Source organism: Sycon ciliatum, chromosome 2, assembly GCF_964019385.1.
Source record: "Sycon ciliatum chromosome 2, ocSycCili1.1, whole genome shotgun sequence".
NCBI lineage: Eukaryota > Metazoa > Porifera > Calcarea > Leucosolenida > Sycettidae > Sycon > Sycon ciliatum.
The window spans coordinates 48,672,336-48,690,666 of NC_088644.1; the positions used below are offsets into that span (position 1 = coordinate 48,672,336).

Consider the following 18,331-nt stretch of genomic DNA (forward strand, 5'->3'; position numbering starts at 1 on the left):
TTATGCATTCGATTTTGACTTGAAGTGACTTGCAGACGATCGGTACGACGAAAAAGTTCGAATTACACGGAATGTTCGAATTATACCGTATTCGAATTAGAGGGAGTCTACCTGTATTACTATCCTTAGCTTGAGAACACATTCGTTTGGAAGAAGATTGTAGCATTACTCAGCCTGTGGACAAGGGTAGTAGTATAAATTGATGCACCCATCGGAGACTCACCAAACTGGGCTTGTATCGGCACACCTGTTGCTACCGTTTCTCACCTACTCGTGTGCACTGGTGTGTTCCAATCAGGTTGTTGATGACAGTCGCTCTGTCTGGCAATGCCAATGAAGTCATCCAAGTCAACAATGCTCTACAGCAGAAGTTGTGCACCACCGGCACAATCCGGAGCATTGTCTCTGCAGCTGTGGCTACCGATTACTGCTTTGTGCAACAGGTGAGGTGTTTCCCGCTGAGGCGGAAGTCGAATCTGTGTGCATATGCGTATCTGTACGTGGACATGTGTGTGTGTGTGTGTGTGTGTGTGTGTGTGTGTCTGTGTGTGTGTCCACACTAGTAGTAGTACCAAGTATTACCTTCACTGGGGGCAGGGGTAACTGCAGTTGGATCCCAGGACGGATACCCTGATGCCGTCAATCCTTTTTCTGCACCTTGTCCTCACCAACTTACTGAGGTGTGGTGAGCCCATAAGTGGGATCATTTTCAAGTCCACGCAGAGTTTTGGGGTTTTCAGGGGGTGTCGGCCGTTGGGCGGTTCACTGATAACCAACAATTGAGTCATCTTTCTAAGATTCCTTTTGAGTCTCTCTCCCCTCTCCCAGGGAGACCCACGAGACCAGTTTTGGCCGTGAGCAACAAGTACAAGTGTGTATGTGTGTGTGTGTGTGTGTGTGTGTGTGTGTGTGTGTGCCACTGTGGACGGCCTGGGGTGTCCCCAGCCGTCCAGGCCAACAGTGCCTGAGGTGGGGTATTCACCGACAGGAGACTTGGTCGGATAGTTACGATGCCGACACTCTCCTCGTCGCCCCCACCTCAGAGTCCTTCGCGAGGCCTTGCAAGCCCGCGAGTGGAGCAAACTACCGCACGAAGACGACAACTTGGAACGACTCTGAGCATTGGCTCATGGAATTTTTGCTCTGTTGTGGAGAGTGATGGACCTGTTCGAGCGGCCGCCGTGAGAGGAATCGTTTCCGACGATAAGAAAATCTTTCAAATAGTTGAACATCTTGACAATGTGTGTGTTCTCTGCTCTGGTGGAGGACGGTTGTACTTTTCCGGGCTCTTGTTTCTGGCCTCCGTCCGTGCTTGTTCTCGCCGTTGTGGACGGCCTGGGGTGTCCCCAGCCGTCCAGGCCAACAGTGCCTGAGGTGAGGTATTCACCGAAAGGAGACTTGGTCGGATAGTTACGATGCCGACACTCTCCTCATCGCCCCCACCTCGGAGTCCTTCGCGAGGCTTTGCAAGCCCGCGAGTGGAGCAAACTACCGCACGAAGACGACGACTTGAAACGACTCTGAGCGTTGGCTCATGGAATGTTCGCTCTGTTGTGGAGAGTGATGGACCACTTCTAGCGGCAGCCGTGAGAGGAATCGTTTCCGATGATAAGCCAGATCCATAGCTGCTGGAGATGGCTCTCTCGAACAAGGTCCCGCTCGTCGTTCTATATTGTCGGCCCCGTAAGGGGACACGTGACCGTAATGGCAGTGTTTACCAGGACCAGGTGTGTGTGTGTGTGTGTGTGTGTGTGTGTGTGTGTGTGTGTGTGTGTGTGTGTGTGTGTGTGTCTGTGTGTGTGTGTGTGTGTGTGTGTGTGTGTGTGTGTGTGTGTGTGTGTGTGTGTGTGTGTGTGTGTGTGTGTGTGTGTGTGTGTGCATATGTGTATATGTGTGTGCATATGTGTATATGTGTGTGCACATGTGCGTGTGTGGCGTGGAGGAGGGGGAGGGGATGTGTGCGTACATAATAATTATGTGAGTGTGTGCACGGCAGGAGAGAGAGGGAGGGGGAGGGGGGCAGATCTAAGTTTTGTATCAAGTGTAACCAAGAACTACTTGGTGAAAACCCTGGCAGTGCCAATGATGGTTTACCCTTCGGAGAATAATGGTGGACAATTGGTCATCCTTGGAAGTTGCTGAATGTGTGTGCGTATGTGAATGCTTGCGTGTGTGGTGTGTGTACGTGTGCATGTGCGTACATGCGTGTGCAATTATAAATCCTGAACCAACGTTATCACCAGGTCGCTACGACTCCCCCGTCAAGAACCATTGCCGGTCTTCAAGCAGTGCCCACCGCCGATGCCCTGTATCAGCCACTTGCCTATGATACCAGTCGTCGTGATCACAGGGGAGCATTCGCGGCGGCCATTGCTGTCAGCGCCGTTTTCTGCTTTGTGATGTTGCTGGTCTACATATTCGGCAACTCATCTCCTTCACAACGGTATGCTCTTCTTCACCATTGTGTCCTTAGTTGATGATAGTAGAGGAGGGAGGGTTCACAAGACTGTAATAGGGGCTCTATTCTGGTCAAGCCATGCTTCAAAGAGAATATGTATTTGCTGTCTGATGATCAGTTAAAACCGTGAAACTCGCAGCTACAGCGGAAACGCTTTTGACTCCTTTCAAGTGTGTGTAACAGTGTGTATGTATTTGTTGTTTGTATTGTAGAGTAGTGTCGGTCACCGGGGAACTGGGAGATCAGCCTCCTAGCCTAGATCGTTCTTATTTTCATGCAATACAGTCTATAAACCTTATACAAAAGAGAAAGGACAAAGGAACCACAAGTTGCGCTATACTGTCCACTAACACCGCCAGTTACTAAACAATCAGTTCATGCGATAACATTGCACGACACTGACCGGTGGTGTTAGTGGACAGTATAGCGTAACTTGTAGTTCCTTGGTCCTTTCTCTTTTGTGTAAATTAATCCTTGGCTCTCCATCCAAGTCCAGGCTATAAACCCTTATCTTTTCAAGTCTTTGCGTTCATTTTTTTTGGTGTTCCTTCTTTCGTTAGCTATGCCATCACAGCTACAGACAGTCGCCAGCGGTCTGCATCACCAGGTTCACGTCACAAGAGTATCCATGCTGCCACGGTGAGACTGCGCCACATGACCTCAGCCAGTCACGTGACGCATGAGCGAATGTATGATGATGTCACTGATGAGGTCATCGAAGCGCCGGTGAAGTCCTCTCGTCACTACAGTGGCAGTCAAGCAGCTGGTGAGGTTGCAAACTGTGGCATGGTGTGTGTGCGTGCTTGCCCGTGCGTGTGCATGCGTGTGGTGTGTTTGTGTGTAGTTGTATGTGTGTGTGTGAGTGTTTGCGTATGTGTACGTGTATGTGTGTATGCTTACTGTGTGATCAGCATGCAGTTTCCTTGTGCATTGGTGAGCAGGCGTGGATGTCATCTATACTACAAGCTATAGAAACCAACATTTCAAATTTTCTATCCACTTCATGACATCATCATATTGACACAGTATTTGTATCTGTTCATGTCCGGTGTTTCTACATTCAGTTCATGGAAGCGGTGTTGTCCAGTTCTCTAACCCAGCCCTCTTCGGCGACAGCTCTCTCGACGCCACAGACGGTGTATTGCGGCAGCCATGGTATCCACGGCAACCCTCCTCCGCCGACACCCTCAGCACCAGTCAGGCAAGCGGCAGAGGTTCCGTCAGATCCAGCGAGGCAGATACTCGCCATGTCGACATGCCATCTAGCAGTGCGGGTGTTACCGGCTCACGAGTGATGACAACACCAAGGGATGCATTTCAGTAAGTAATAGAATATAATACATAGTGCAGACAGCATAGTATACACAGAGGCGTCGGAAGGTATTTTAGTGTGGCACGGTCAGCCATCTGAAGTACAATTTACTCGTGGGGGAGGGGTTGCTGAGCCGAAAATTTTGGAAATTTGGAGCCCAAATCAGTGTATTTTATTGATTCACGGGGTACTCGGGGCAAAAAGTGGTACAGTCAATACCGTAGTGACCGTACCGTGTCCGACACCCCTGGTACATGTACAGAGGTGATGCGAACGAAGTCATAATGATGAGTCCGCAGGATTCTGGAACCGCTTGTGGGCTTTAAGTATTGTAGCGACCTCGCTGCATGACGTCAGCTCTCTCACTAGTTATACGCATGTGCATGAAACATTTCCTCCTCTTTGCTCTAAAATATACAACAACACCAGTTAGACAAAGTTGCCCTCTCCTCGGAGTTGTAAGTATTGGGCCCCAGGGTGGTATGTCCCGGGATTCATCTGTCTCCCCGTGAACAGATACAACCTCTGCCATCTTGGGTGCCTAAAGCATACAGTGAAACTGATTATGAGCGCTATGCACATGCATAGCTAGTCGCTAGTGTATCGCTACTAGCACGTGCTGTGCCACGACTTTGCCGAATCATCTCAACTGATGCTGTTATCACATAACCTATATACATTGCTCCACAGTTCCCAACACCCCTCACACCCCTCACACCCCGTCTGCCAGTCATGCTTTTTAGCGATTCCTCTGGCAGGTCATTTGTTGTAGAAAATGGCTGGTCATAATTTTCCACGATAGGCAGTGTTGAAGCACTCTGTGTGGGAATGACTGCGTGAAAAATGGGCAAAGCGTACGCCACTTCTTTTGTCAGACACAGTGGGGTGTATAATGGTCTCTTTTGACATACTTGTACTGTTTGCATGTCTTGGTTTATTATCTTGATTTTCTGTCCTTCTCTGTTTGTCTGTCCATTTGTCTGTCTGTCTGTCTGTCTGTCTGTCTGTCTGCCTGTCTGTCTGTGTCTGTGTCTGTCTGTCCATCCATCCATCTGTCTGTTCGTCTATCTGTCCATCTATCTCGCCTCCTCCCGTTATCTGTCCGTCCAAAGGCAGCAAGGAAGATCGTCTATCCACTGGTCACCAAGCCTATCGCCCCGAGACGCCGGTACACAGTACCACCACATTGACGACATACCCAGCGCCGCACACGCACACCGCAGCAGTGGGGCCAGCAGCAACACAGGACAACGCACAGCCGCCGACAGCGGCATGGCCAATGGCAGACCAACGACCTCGGCGTTGCCCGCAATGCAGTCTTACGCTACCCGCAGCACATCTTCTGGAGCAGCAGCGGCAGCGGTGGCAGGGGGAGCCGCAGCTCCATTGCGATGTCCACCACCGTATGTCGCTCCGCTGATAGACGGCATTCACTCATCTGCGACGCCTGCACACACCAGTAACGGTACCGGGAGAAATTCGGGAGCTTCCGGTGAGTCCCTGTCATACACAATTCCACACACTCCACGCACACTTTTGGAAATTTGCCAAAATTTACTCCTTCGTAATTCCACACACACTCCAGAGTTTGGCACTTTGGACTGGCTTGCCCTTTCATTTTGCGAAATTCGAAGGTTTAGAAGGTCTTTGAGCTGGTGGGCCCTTTCAGTTTTTGTAAATTTAGAGTTACTGGGCAACTAGCCTAGTAGATGTATGTCATAAATTACTCAGCACACTGTGCCCAGTATTTCGGTACCCTGATGTTGCGTACATGTTTAACGGCCTGGCTCATTCCTGTAGAGACTGATGCCTCAGTGCCATGCGTGCACTCAAATCTGACTTGCATTCAAACCAGATACTTCAATGCATGCCAGCACCTAAACCAGGCATAAATAAATGCGAATCTAGAAAAATTTGGCTTGCACTCAAAACAGGCATGCATGTGACATGTACATGCGGGACTGAGGCATGTTTAAGATGACAGTATGGCGGCTGGACTGTTATGTACTCCAGTGGGTGTGCTTACTGTACATCCTCCCCTTGGCATAAATACATGTACATAATATATGTAGCTGGTGAAGATTCTGAACAGATGTCCTGACAGCTGGTAACACACGCACTCCAACTGCACATCCGCTTATTGTTGATCTAAAACTAGCCGGCGCAGGCAGGCAGATGTATCCCAGCTGTATGCAGCTGTGCTTGCGGCATGGTCCACGCAAGACTGTATGAGTCTCTGGCGTGTGTGTGTGGGGGGGGGGGGGGTCATTCTTCTTCCTGTACTCACCCGGCTGGTCCACCTTTTCCCGGTTCATCGCTATGAGTATGACGCACAGGAAGAAACATTTGAATCCTAATCACTTGCCTACGACCGATGACCGCGGAACTGCGGCACGAAATCAAACAGCTGAGTTCAGTGCTGGTCCGCAGTGAATCAAATCTCGACGGGGCTGCAACGCAAGTGAAGAGTTTAGGTGCAAAGTACGACACGTGCCACGTTTGAGGAAGTAGTTTGCTTGAAGGTCAGCATCAGGACCATTAGCGCATTCATGCCAAGTGGCACATTCAAACTGAATCCGAGCAGAAGCTATTTCAGTGTTTCTACTGAGGCTTGTATTTACAGTTGTCTGAGGTCTTCAGTCTGCACATACTGCTCTATGTGCAGTGGACAGAGCCAGTAATACAATGATCACACGGCAATGAAACAACCAAGTTCTTTTCCGCCGTTACTCAGAGTTTCGTGTGAAACGCTCATAAAACAGCATGACCAAGACTAGCATTCACTAGCATTTACATGCATGAGAGAAAAGAGGGACTTAGATGCAAACCGTGTGTAAAAGAATATTTTTTGGATGAGATGGACGCGTCACGTTGCGTGTTCAAAACTATTTTGATACACGCTATTCAACCTCATCGCCATAACAACCATGCCACTGCCCAAACGTAGGTTACAAAAGAACGATGTACGAGCGGGATTCGAACCCACTGCCAGCAGCCCTGTCTTTCCGGCACAGTTCCCACCGAAAAGGCTACCGGGTATCACATACACCCACCCACCCGATCTTTGCTGGCTATGTGTTTTGGGCAACATTACCAACGCAGGCCAAGACCAGCACGTCGATGGATAATTTTGCTGCTAAAATCTCTGCTCAATTATAGGTTTCATGTATATCCTGCTGGTTTGTCTCCTCCTTTGCCTTCTTTGCCTCTTATTTGTATTCTTTTATCTGTTTTACTGCTGTGGTTGGCTTTCACCCTTGTCTCAGTTTTATTGGCCGTCATCATGATGTGCCATGAGATAATGACATAAATACAAAATACAAAATACAAACGTGGCTCCTTCTTGGTACACATACATGTGCAGGTACACGTATGTGTACATGTATGTACAGCCAGACCTCGCGTAACCGCACACACCCGTTCTCCACAAAATATCCGGATAGGCGAAGGAACCGGATAATCGAACACACATGCGGTATGTATGCATGGCACATGCTGTAAATCGGTAACCAACGGTTTTCTTCCGGATGGCGAGGGATCCGGATAAAAGAGGACGGGATAAGCGAGGTCTGGCTGTATGTGTAGATCTAGTACTGGTGGCAAATAAATCATGTGAAATCTTATGAATATGAGTTCATTGGTCTAAAGTGGAGGTGAGTGGCTGCGGTTGGCTCTGTTCGCTGTGGCATTAATAGAGTATCTGCCACGCCACGTCCCGGTTTGTCTGCCGTATGTCCTCTGCGATTCCCCATTCTGATTGTCTTGTTTGGGTTGTGTGTTTTCTACAGCCCTCTCAAGCACAACGTCACAGATAGACGAGCTATTGGATGAGATCAATGAGCTGGAGGTACCCACACTGTTATCATAGTCGACTGCAGAAGACTAGCCGCTTTGAACAGTATTACAAGATGACGTCACATGATAGAGTATTAGTCCCTGTAGACGTAGTTATGCAGAAGACGTTGCGATTAGTACGGTTGCGTGTCAGCTATCCAGCCCTCTCGGGATCGGACGCTGTTGAATAATATGACTATTCTGAATAACTAAAGTAATTGCATAGCAATCTTCTATTCGCACATCAAAAAGACTGTAGAGGTGAAGGATTGCTACCTGTATCATTTGATGCTCTATTACTAGAACTACACTCTACAGTGCATCCTGAGACAGCCGTCGTGCTCGTCTACATAGGATAGACTGTCGTGTATTGAGCATTACAGGAACCATTCATGATGTTCACAGCCCTCACTTTACATTACATGTATTATTAGGGCTCAAACGATTAGTCCGATTAACCGGTTACGAATAATTGACGGTTAACCGATAAAGATAACGGTTATGCAGTAGCTTTTCAGTCAATTTTTCAAGTATCAGGTCGTTGCAAGGTATGCACTTTCGTAGGCTGTCGCACGCGTAAGCAATTTCTGGGCTGTCAACTCGGTCATATCTGGTCTCTTGGTGTGAGAGTATGTATGAATGAGCATGCAAGAGAATATACATGTGTGCGTTGTACTGAATAGGGTACATTCTTTGAATGAGTATAGTCAAATATACGGTTAAAAAAGAGTCCGCCGGATTGCCGTGTCTTATAGGTTATAACCGTTAAACCGACCGTTAGCTTAGCAGTTAACCGTCAGGGGTAAAACCGTGACCGTTTGAGCCCTAATTAATACTGGAAGCACATTGTAGGACTGTACAGTCATGTAAATATACAGTGTATAAGCTGCAGTCAGTGCACTGCTGGAAACTCCACAAGCAATGGACGTGCCGGATGTCTGACCAGTACATCTTCCCGGGCAAACCTAGCTACTTGTACTTGTGTGTCATGTACGTACACTCTGACCTCCTTTATCCGAGCAACCTCGTTTATCCGAGCAGTCCGGGGACTGATCACTGTCCACCATTACTTTTCTAAAATCTTTGGAATATCCGTAACTCCGAATCACATACAAGTCATGTACATTTTGATAGGGATAGTGGTGTGGACACTGGGTATTCATGGCTGAGAGATAATGCAAGGTGATGCCTGATTGATAGTGCAGCTGACAGAATACACATGAGCACCAAAATGTGGACTGGGTAAACACTTCATCGCTGGAGTGATTCAAGTGGCACTTGATCCATGGTAAGTTTCTCCAGATGTGCAGAGTTCTGGCTATCAACGACCGGTAAGAGAGGGCCCCGCAATGCAATCGTTTCGCCAGGTTCTGTCCGAACTGAAGTACATGTACAGTACAATGTACATGATTGTACATGTGCATGCCAATACAGCAATAGTCCATACTTGTAAGGTGTGCCTGTCCGTTGCCTCTTGTTATAGTCTTACTACACTCTTAGTCCTGACCTCTGGATTAGGCTAGGAGGACTGTGCCCGAACCTGCTACTGTACATTGTACAATACTACATGTACGTGTAACTGCGCAGCCAGGGAATCCTGTTGACCCAGGCCATGATGGCATGGTTGTGCCCGAAGTTAGTTACTCAAAATAATAATAATTGCAAACCACGCCATGGCTGTGCCCCAACTGCCCTCAATTTCCCCGGAACAGGCTATGGGGCGAAGCCTATTTGCCAGCCGCTCAAGTGGGTGACACCGATTCCCACCACTTCATCTATAATTCATCCGTTATAATCCCACGTGTAGAAGTAGAAGTACTGACCTCGCTAGCTCGTCCAATCGAAAAAAGAGCGAAACTTCGCATGGATTTTCGCGTCTGGGCTTGCGATTTCTGCGAATGGTGACAGTTTCCAATGAATGGTCCTTGTCTTGGACCATGTGGACGTCTCATGGGGGTAACCCGGTAGATATCTACGTGCAGCCCACACTACTGCCTAGCGCCTGGGTGAGTGTTGCCAGTAGACATGTCGCATGATCGTACAGGTATTCAGTGGTTTGGCGCTGTGGCCCCGAGGCCGAGGCGCTCAAGCCATGGCCATGGCCCGGGCTATCCTGGTTCATTACTGTATTCGCCATTCAGAACCGATAACGATCCACAAGTGAATGGCGGTATACTGAAGAGTGTTGTTGGGATTCAACATTCATTGTGCCGCTGCCCGAAACGTTCCCATGTACAATGTACACACGTGAATTAGTTACTTTCGTGATCAGATGTAAAAAATTATTATACAATCATTATGTACAGGTACAGTGGTCCTTCTATAATCCGGCACTATTTGTGCCAAGGCAAATCTGCTGGATTAGGGAGGGTGCTGGATTAACAAATCTGATTTTCTGCTAGAACGTGCATGAAGAGGACATTTTGGCTAATGAAAATTGTGCTGGTTTATCGAGGGTGCTGGATTATAAAGTGCTGGATTAGAGAGGGATGACTGTACATGTATTGCACGTGCGCCGTGCGGCACCATGTACCACAGCGTGCACTGGTGGCCGTGCCATGGCTATTGTAGTATTGACTAGTATTGGCAGTGCACTCGGACAGACTGTAGTGCCAGGCGAAGCGGCAGTCTCAATCTGCGGAGTCATTTCGACGCCAGCCGTCACCCGTGCCCAAGCCCCGCCTCCGCCGATCAGCAGACACTAGTCGCTAGGCTAGCAAGCAGGGTGATACTGACGTTGGCTCCGTATTCAGGCAGATCGATGGTGCCGTGTATGTGGTCTATACGAAGCTACATGTACATGTACATGTAGTTGTTTAGGATTCCCTGGTTCTGACAACATACTTGTATAGTCGAGACCGATGGTTGTCATCATGCGTGCATGTAATAATGACTATGTGGGTGAAGCCGAGACCTCTGGTCGGCGGACACTGCCCAGTGTCTGGAGATATGTGGATTTTGCAGGAAAAAAAAGAATAAAAAAGAATGACAACTCGGGCTGGGCCCTATGCCTATGGTGTTCAAGAGTACTGACTGCACTGTAGTTAGTGTGGAAGGCTGACCGACAAGTAGTACATGACTGTACACATGGTACATGACAAGTGAGGCTTCATGCACTCTACCGACGGTCTATAGCAATAATACCGGTACTACTACTAGTGGCAAGACCATGACATGCATTGTGTTCAAAAATCTAATGGTTCTTCACCTGCCGACCGGTGAACGCATTTACACGTACATGTACATGCAATTGTTAGATTGACAGCATGAAACAAGGTGGAGGACACTGTGTTCGGAAACAGTGACCTTACTTGTAGACTACATGTATTAGTATTGAATAAACAATTAATTGTATCGATCTGCCGGCACGCGAATGCGCGAAGTGTTCGCACTGTACTTGTACATGACTGTACACTACAGATACTATGACATACATGTACATCATACATGTACATGTACAGAGCTAGTACATGCTTTATTGCTGAACCCACAAATAATTGTGATACAGATTGTAAATCATTCGAGGTAAAGAAAAAGCCATTTAAAATAAATAAAAGAAATACTTCAAGTAAATAAAAACACACGTGACTGTACATGTACATTATTGTACAATCATGTACATGTAGCTACTGTACTGAGTTCGCAGCCAATTTGCAGTGATCCATGCAGTCGACCTCCGGCTACGCGGGTCTAGAAGGCGCCTGACAGGCCTGTCGACGCAGGATGGTGCTGGGGTAGGCATCGGCCATTGAAAACTGAAGTCTGTCTGTTTTACGTGGAATTTCTTGGAGTTTCCCAATGTACTGTACTTGAATAAAATTCTATTTTACCTTTCATGGTATCTCAATTGGTCACGTCTACATGACTTTATTTTGCCCGTAAAAGAGGCCGTTACCCCGTAAAAAAAACCTGTAACATTGTTATTAGCAAACCACTGTGCAAACGAGAAAGGCCTGGCCAGTGGGCCATGTGGGTACTGGGTAAGCAATTACATGTACATGTACATGTACATGGCCGCAAGCGATTACAATTATGTAGTTATTCAATAGTCGATTGCTCCACTGTCCGAAAAGCTCTGCTGTGCGGTCATTGCATAATAATAATAATTATTATGCAATGACCGCACAGTAGAGGATACACAGTATCAATACTATAAAGTTGTGAACGGTACCATTCGGCTGTTCAATAATGCAACAATCTCTCTTCTCCTCTTCTCCTCCATGCGCTCTCAGTCTCAGTCGACTTCCCTTTAATTTAATCAAAAAAGTTACAAAGTAACCCACCGTATTCCTCGAGCAATAATTCTTCACATTTCCTTTGCATAATTATAACAAGACCCTTATGCCGGCTTCAATAATAATTGTCGTCTCCATAACCAGGGCCACCGTGATCACTCACCAACAGAAAGCTCGTGTACTGACGAGTTCTAATACATGTATCATCTCCACTGTTTTGGCACTTGCCGACCGCACTTCAATCCTCTTGAAAGGGTCGGCAGCCAGATGATTTCCCAAACGTTCTCTGTGTCTCTGTAGTCGGTAGCGCTAGGCATGTCAAGAAAAGAAGTGGTCGAGGAATCTCAAAATTCCTACATGTACTGTACAGTACGTCATGTATTAGGCCTTGGCGGATAATGCTCGAAAAGGTGGCAGATTCTGCTTTTTTTGCACCGAAATTGGCAGAACCATACAAACCTTATGGCGGGCAATTCCTCGAATTCTGCTCCATTTCTTTATCCACATACCAAACATGCATGAAACTTACCAGAAAAAGTACCGAATTCTGCCAATTTTTCTGCCGGCATTATCCGCCAAGGCCTATCATGTACATGACTGTATACATGTTGTTAGATTGACAGCATGTAACAAGGTGGAGGTCACTGTGTTTGGAAACAGTGACCTTTCTACAACCATACTAACAACCTTGGCATTTGCCAACTCCGCGGACTGATCGCTGTGTCCATTCTCCCCTGTACACGGCCCTTCATTACTTTAATTGCTTGCCCACCCAGCTTCGCGAAATCCCTTCTCGTACTCTCTTCAAATCCCAGATATCCCTGCTGTTGCACAACTCTGTATGCTCGTGTAGCGACCACCCCTGCCCGTACACAGACTACCCAAAAATTCGCTGAAAAATCGAATTTGTAAATAATTCATATTGAGTGCTACGTCAGTTGAAAGAGCATGAATAGCTGCAAATTCTCTGAAAATTGTGTCCCGATCTAGTAGTAGTAGTAGTAGTAGTAGAATTTATTATTCCCGTAGCTATGCAGAAGACGTTACTTCAGTAACGTCTGGCGCTAGCCAGGGTCCACACAGCTTTAATTTGGTATTTGTTTGTTTGTGTGTTTGTTTGTTTGTTTGTGTGTGTCACGCCTGGCGCTATCCCGTATCTGTCCCGTATCTGTCCCGTATCTGTCCCGTATCTGTGACTACAAAGGCTCTACAGAATTGTACATAACAGCTGTCCACAATATTTGCGGGCTCCTGTATCTGTCCCGTACCGTACCAATATTCGTCGTATTATGTATACGACTCCCTGATGTAGAGGGAGATTTGGAAAAAAAATAGGGAGACGAGGAGGAAATTAAATTAGAATAGACGCCGAATAGGTGATAGGATGCGTCAGCATAAACAGCGTCAGCATAAACATACATGTACTTTGGAAGAGAGATCGCGTCGTCTCCAAAATTAGCGTGAACGAGCGATTCAGCGCCGGTCACAGGAAACGTCGGAAGAGAGATCCCGTCGACTCCAGAACGCCCGTGATTGGCAGAGTCCGCCGGTCCCAGGCAACGTCAGGACAGACATCCCGTTGAGTCCAGAACGCCCATAATCGGCAGAGTCTAAGCCGGCCCCAGGAAACGTCAGGACAGACATCCCGTCGAGTCCAGAACGCCCGTGATCGGCAGAGTCAGCGCCGGTCCCAGTGAACGTCAGGACAGACATCCCGTCGACGCGCAGAAAAACTAAATCTGCAGCCTCTTTTGCCGTCGGACAGGATACGTATTATAGGAGACTGTAAAGTTATGTAATGTCCAAATTTCCACGTGAGCAGCAGGTCACTCACGTTGATTTTTCGACGTGCGAGCCAAATAACGCGAGCTGAACTTTCGAGTCGCAGACATCCGGTCGACGTGCAGAAAAACTAAATCTGCAGACTCTTTTGCCGTCGGACAGGATACGTATTTTAGGAGACTGCTAAGTTATGTAATGTGCTCCACAGGCAACCATGCATTCGGCGTCGTCATTGGCTCAACAGGTCAATGTACAGGTATTACTACAAAAAGAGTAGTAGTGACCGGACGGGTTCTGGTGCAAGGTTGAACCCACTTGACCTTATGAATGGGTACTTGAACTTTGCGGTTGTTAATTAAGTGGCCACTTGACCTTTTAATTGGATAAGTGGTAATGAAGTGGCCACTTGAGATCTGAAGTGGTTTTGAAGTGGGCCAGGTGTCATATTTAATTGGATTAATGATTAAGTGGTGTTTGAAGTGCCTCTCGGCGTCATAATTGCTTTTAAAGTGGTGGGTGTGGTTGTTGACAAGAGTCACTGTCTGAGAATGTGTTCTGGAAACTTCTAGGTATTCCCAGGCTAATTAGAACTAGCTCTACGGTATGATGTCATAGGGGGGTATTTTTTAGGAGGTGTGACTCATTTATAAATTTAGCATATTGGATATTGAAGAGCAATTTGAAATACTGCGTGCGTACAAGGAGCGTCAACGCGCCGTCGTTGAGCATGACGATGACCCTTGTCCTGATGCCCCTCCTCCTAGTCCAAACATTGACAAATGTTTTCATAATCATCAAGTTGTGAACGAGGGGCACTTTGTGTGTACTGTATGCGGACTTGTTCTTGATAGCGTGCTGTTGCCGGAGGTGAATTTTACAGAGAGATGCATTCTCCCACGGCTATATGCGGCTCGGGAGCGATTGACTGCCGTCGACAGACATCTGGTACGCTTCATGCAGAAGACCGGTGTCCTGCTGAACCTTCACGGTGTGCTGGAACCGTTGCAGTACATGAAGAAGGAGAGTGGCTACAAGAGCCTGAACTATGCCATAGCTCTGACATGCATCTGTGCTGAGCACGACGAGATTTGCCAGAAGCTTTTGCCATATCTTCCAAAGAGCCATGTGGCGTGGGCACGATCCAGCAAGCTAATGAGTTGCAAACCGCAGCAATTTTCGAAAGCCTGGCTCCGCCAACTTCTAATCCGTACAAAACCTCTTACCCCTTTTCAGCTGAAGAAGTTTAAGCAGAATATCCGAGAGTTTAATTCTGAGGAGAAGGAACTGATGCAAAGACTAATCCAATCTTACGGGTGCTGTGAACCTCGTGTGGAATTAATTCCTGCGGAGATGAAATGTGCGCTGTACCGTTTCTCAAGTGCCATGTGTAGGGCGAGGAAGATGATGATGAAGGGTACCGTTGCCGCTGTATAAAACCCCTGACATCTTAATTTTCCATCATTTCGCAAAGCATCCTTGCCAAGTCACAAGTAATTGTTGTTGTTGTCTTCATCCTTGCTATTACTTTGGTGAAGAAGAAGAAGAAGAAGAAGAAGAAGAAAAACAACAACAACAACAACAACAACAACAACAACAACAACAACAAGAAGAAGATCATGAACATGTGGTCTATTTTGAAAGATCATGGTGAGGACGGCCATTGTCCAATGGGTGCGCTGATGCGTTGTGCTGCGCGGTTAGGAATCGCAACCTCGCTGACAAACCTGGTGGAACCTTTTAATGGAGACCATGGATATGACCAAGCAGTTGTTGAAAGTCACCCCATAACCAACTTGATCTGGATTGCTGCCAAGGACATGGCTTGCTGCGGGCGGAAAGAACTACTTGATGTAGTGAAGCTGCTGTTTCCAGTTGATCCAAGCCCTGATGGAAGTACGCCTAGTACTGCTACTGGCAAGTCGGACATTGCTCAACGCCACCTCATGAAGAACCTATCCTGCGTGTTCAAGAAGGTGAAGAGCACCCCTTCCAGTAACAACATTAGTATGATCATCGTGTTGGTTGCAATGCTCATTCTCTTGTGTGAAGAAGTGTCGCTGAGAGGATACGATCATGAGCTGCACTGCACTCTAGTTGAGTTCTTCGATCGAGAACTACATGGTCTTGACGTGGTGCACTACAAGCGTTGCCAGCAAACTCAGTCAACATTCACGAATTGTGGAATTCCACAAATGCTCACATTGATTACTTTTATGTCTATCCTTGCCTCACTCACTTTGAGCTATATTATTTGACATGTGGACACACACACACACACACACACACACACACACACACACACACTCAAATCATCATCATCCTCATAATACATGACGTTATTCATTAAAAACATTTTATTATAATTTATCAATACACTTGGTAAAGAAAACGGAATGAATCATAAATGTTGTAGTTTCTGTACACGCCTGTGATGGTATCGTCCATTCTCAGTACGGCTTGATTGGCATGGAGTGGGTTGGAAGTGAATGACAGCGTGCACTTGTTCTTCCTGGGTGTTTGACTGTGTGACATCCAGTAGCGTATCTCCTTTGTCCCGCGCTCTGCAGCATCTGCAGGGTATCCAACTAGAATGTATAACCCAAGCGGCACATGCACCGACATGGGCGACTACCATGATCTCTACCTGAAGACCGATGTGCACCTTCTTGCAGATGTGTTTGAGAAATTTAGATGCACTGCAATGGCCACGTACGATTTGGACCCGACACACTACTACACCCTGCCTGGATTCGCGTGGGACGCCCTTCTGAAACATACAGGAATCTCGCTCACTCTGCTGGACGACGTGGACATGCATCTGTTCGTCGAGCGCGGTCTTCGTGGCGGTGTTACAATGGCGTCACACCGCCACGCCAGGGCGAACAACAAGTACATGAGCTCACACGACCCTGAGCAGGCGTCAACATATCTTCAATACCTCGACGCGAACAACCTGTACGGCTGGGCCATGTCGCAGCACTTGCCGACATCAAAATTCCAGTGGTGTGCCCCCAGTGACGAACTCCTGCAGAAGATCCTCACCCAGCCAGATGACGCAGACACTGGGTACATGGTTGAGTGTGATCTGTCAGTGCCCACAGAGTTCCACGATCGCCTGAACGACTACCCACCCGCACCGGAGCGTGTAACCATCACCGAGAGTATGATGTCGCCATACCAGCGCGACTTGATTGCAGCAGATCCTGTCTCCGGACTGAGTGCTCCGAAACTGGTCCCGAACCTCATGCCGAAGCAGCGCTACGTAGCACACTACCGTAACCTCAGGCTGTACAGTCGTCTAGGTCTGAGGATCGATGCTGTACACCGCGTGCTCAGTTTCCGCCAAGCTCCGTGGATGAAGCCCTACATCCAGCTGAACACGGAGCTTCGGAAGAAGGCGAAGAACGATTTCGAGAAGGACTTCTTCAAATTAATGAATAACGCTGTGTTTGGGAAGACAATGGAGAATGTGAGAAGAAGGATCTCCATTAGACTGCTGCGTGTGGAAGACGAGGAAGATACCATTCTCACAGCTGTGGCTAAGTCCACCTACGTCCGCCATGTCCTCTTCGACAACGGGCTTGTGGGCGTCGAGAACAGGAAGCTTGCGGTCCACCTCAACAAGCCGGTGTACGTTGGCATGAGCATCCTGGAGCTGAGCAAGGAGCTCATGTACAGATTTTACTATGACGAGCTCCAGCCACGCTACGGAGACCGCATGAGCCTGCTGTACACAGACACGGACTCGCTGGTGCTGCTGTTCCGCACGGAGGACCTCTATGCGGACATGAAGAGTATGGCCGATCAGTACGACACCAGCAACTTTAGCCCCGACAGTCCTCTGTACAGCGAGAGTAATAAGAAGGTTGTAGGTAAATTTAAGGACGAGCTCGGAGGGAAGCTCATGACAGAGTTCGTGGCGCTCAGATCCAAAATGTACGCGTACGATGGCGAGGAGAGTGGTCAGCGTGCAAAGGGCGTCAAGAGAGCGGTGACGAGAAGATTCACGATCGCGGACTACCGTCAGTGTCTGGTCGACAGGACGAGGATGTCACACGCAATGACCACCCTGCGCAGCCATTCGCATCGTATCTTCACCGAGACGATGACCAAGTCGTCTTTGTCGCCGTTCGACAGCAAACGATACATCCGAACGGACGGTGTCAGCACACTTGCACATGGGCACCACCGCATCGCACTGCTGGATGACTGAACAATGATGGTTGTGGTTGACAATCACAATTATTAGTCACACCCTGTACCATATCAATTCCATTTGTCTAATGAGTTACTGATCTTGATCTTGATGATGATGATGATGATGTTGATGTTATTATTTTTCTACATACTACATAATTTTGTTTTCTCCATAACTTAACTAGACTTTTAATATAGCTAAACATAATTGCGTGAAATGCAATTGCACAGTTGATGATGTTTACGATGATGGCAATGTTTGATGTTGATGTTGATGATGATAATAAGAATAAGATTGCTCTTGTCGGCAGCTAGAGCTTGCTCGATTGTCCGTTGTCAATCCAGGAGTTGAACTTGTCCGGGTAGCCTTTCCACTTGACCAGAGACTGTCCGGGGCGTTTGCGCAGGACTTTCTCCACGCGGAACTTGGTTTTCCTTGGTTTTCTGCAGTTGATGTTCGTAGAAACTGCCCTGAATAGGCTCGTTCATGAGATCTCGAATGTTGTAGGTGGG

At 47.6% G+C, this 18,331-nt stretch overlaps 2 protein-coding genes across 2 annotated transcripts in view; both read left to right on the forward strand.

The window, feature by feature from the left end:
• Positions 1–8,206, forward strand: part of LOC135810309 (uncharacterized) — a 17,107-nt gene extending 8,901 nt beyond the window's left edge. The window contains exons 5-10 of the mRNA XM_065323798.1: positions 299–443; positions 2,244–2,443; positions 3,019–3,224; positions 3,523–3,778; positions 4,883–5,262; positions 7,559–8,206. Coding sequence (XP_065179870.1) covers positions 299–443; positions 2,244–2,443; positions 3,019–3,224; positions 3,523–3,778; positions 4,883–5,262; positions 7,559–7,638 — 1,267 coding nt within the window. The 3' untranslated portion in view covers positions 7,639–8,206. The remainder of the gene's footprint in view (positions 1–298; positions 444–2,243; positions 2,444–3,018; positions 3,225–3,522; positions 3,779–4,882; positions 5,263–7,558) is intronic.
• Positions 8,207–16,211: 8,005 nt separating this feature from the next.
• Positions 16,212–17,834, forward strand: LOC135810673 (uncharacterized). Its single transcript, XM_065324165.1, has one exon. It carries the CDS (start codon positions 16,212–16,214, stop codon positions 17,832–17,834), a length of 1,623 nt encoding a protein of 540 aa, XP_065180237.1.
• The last annotated feature ends 497 nt before the right edge of the window (positions 17,835–18,331 follow it).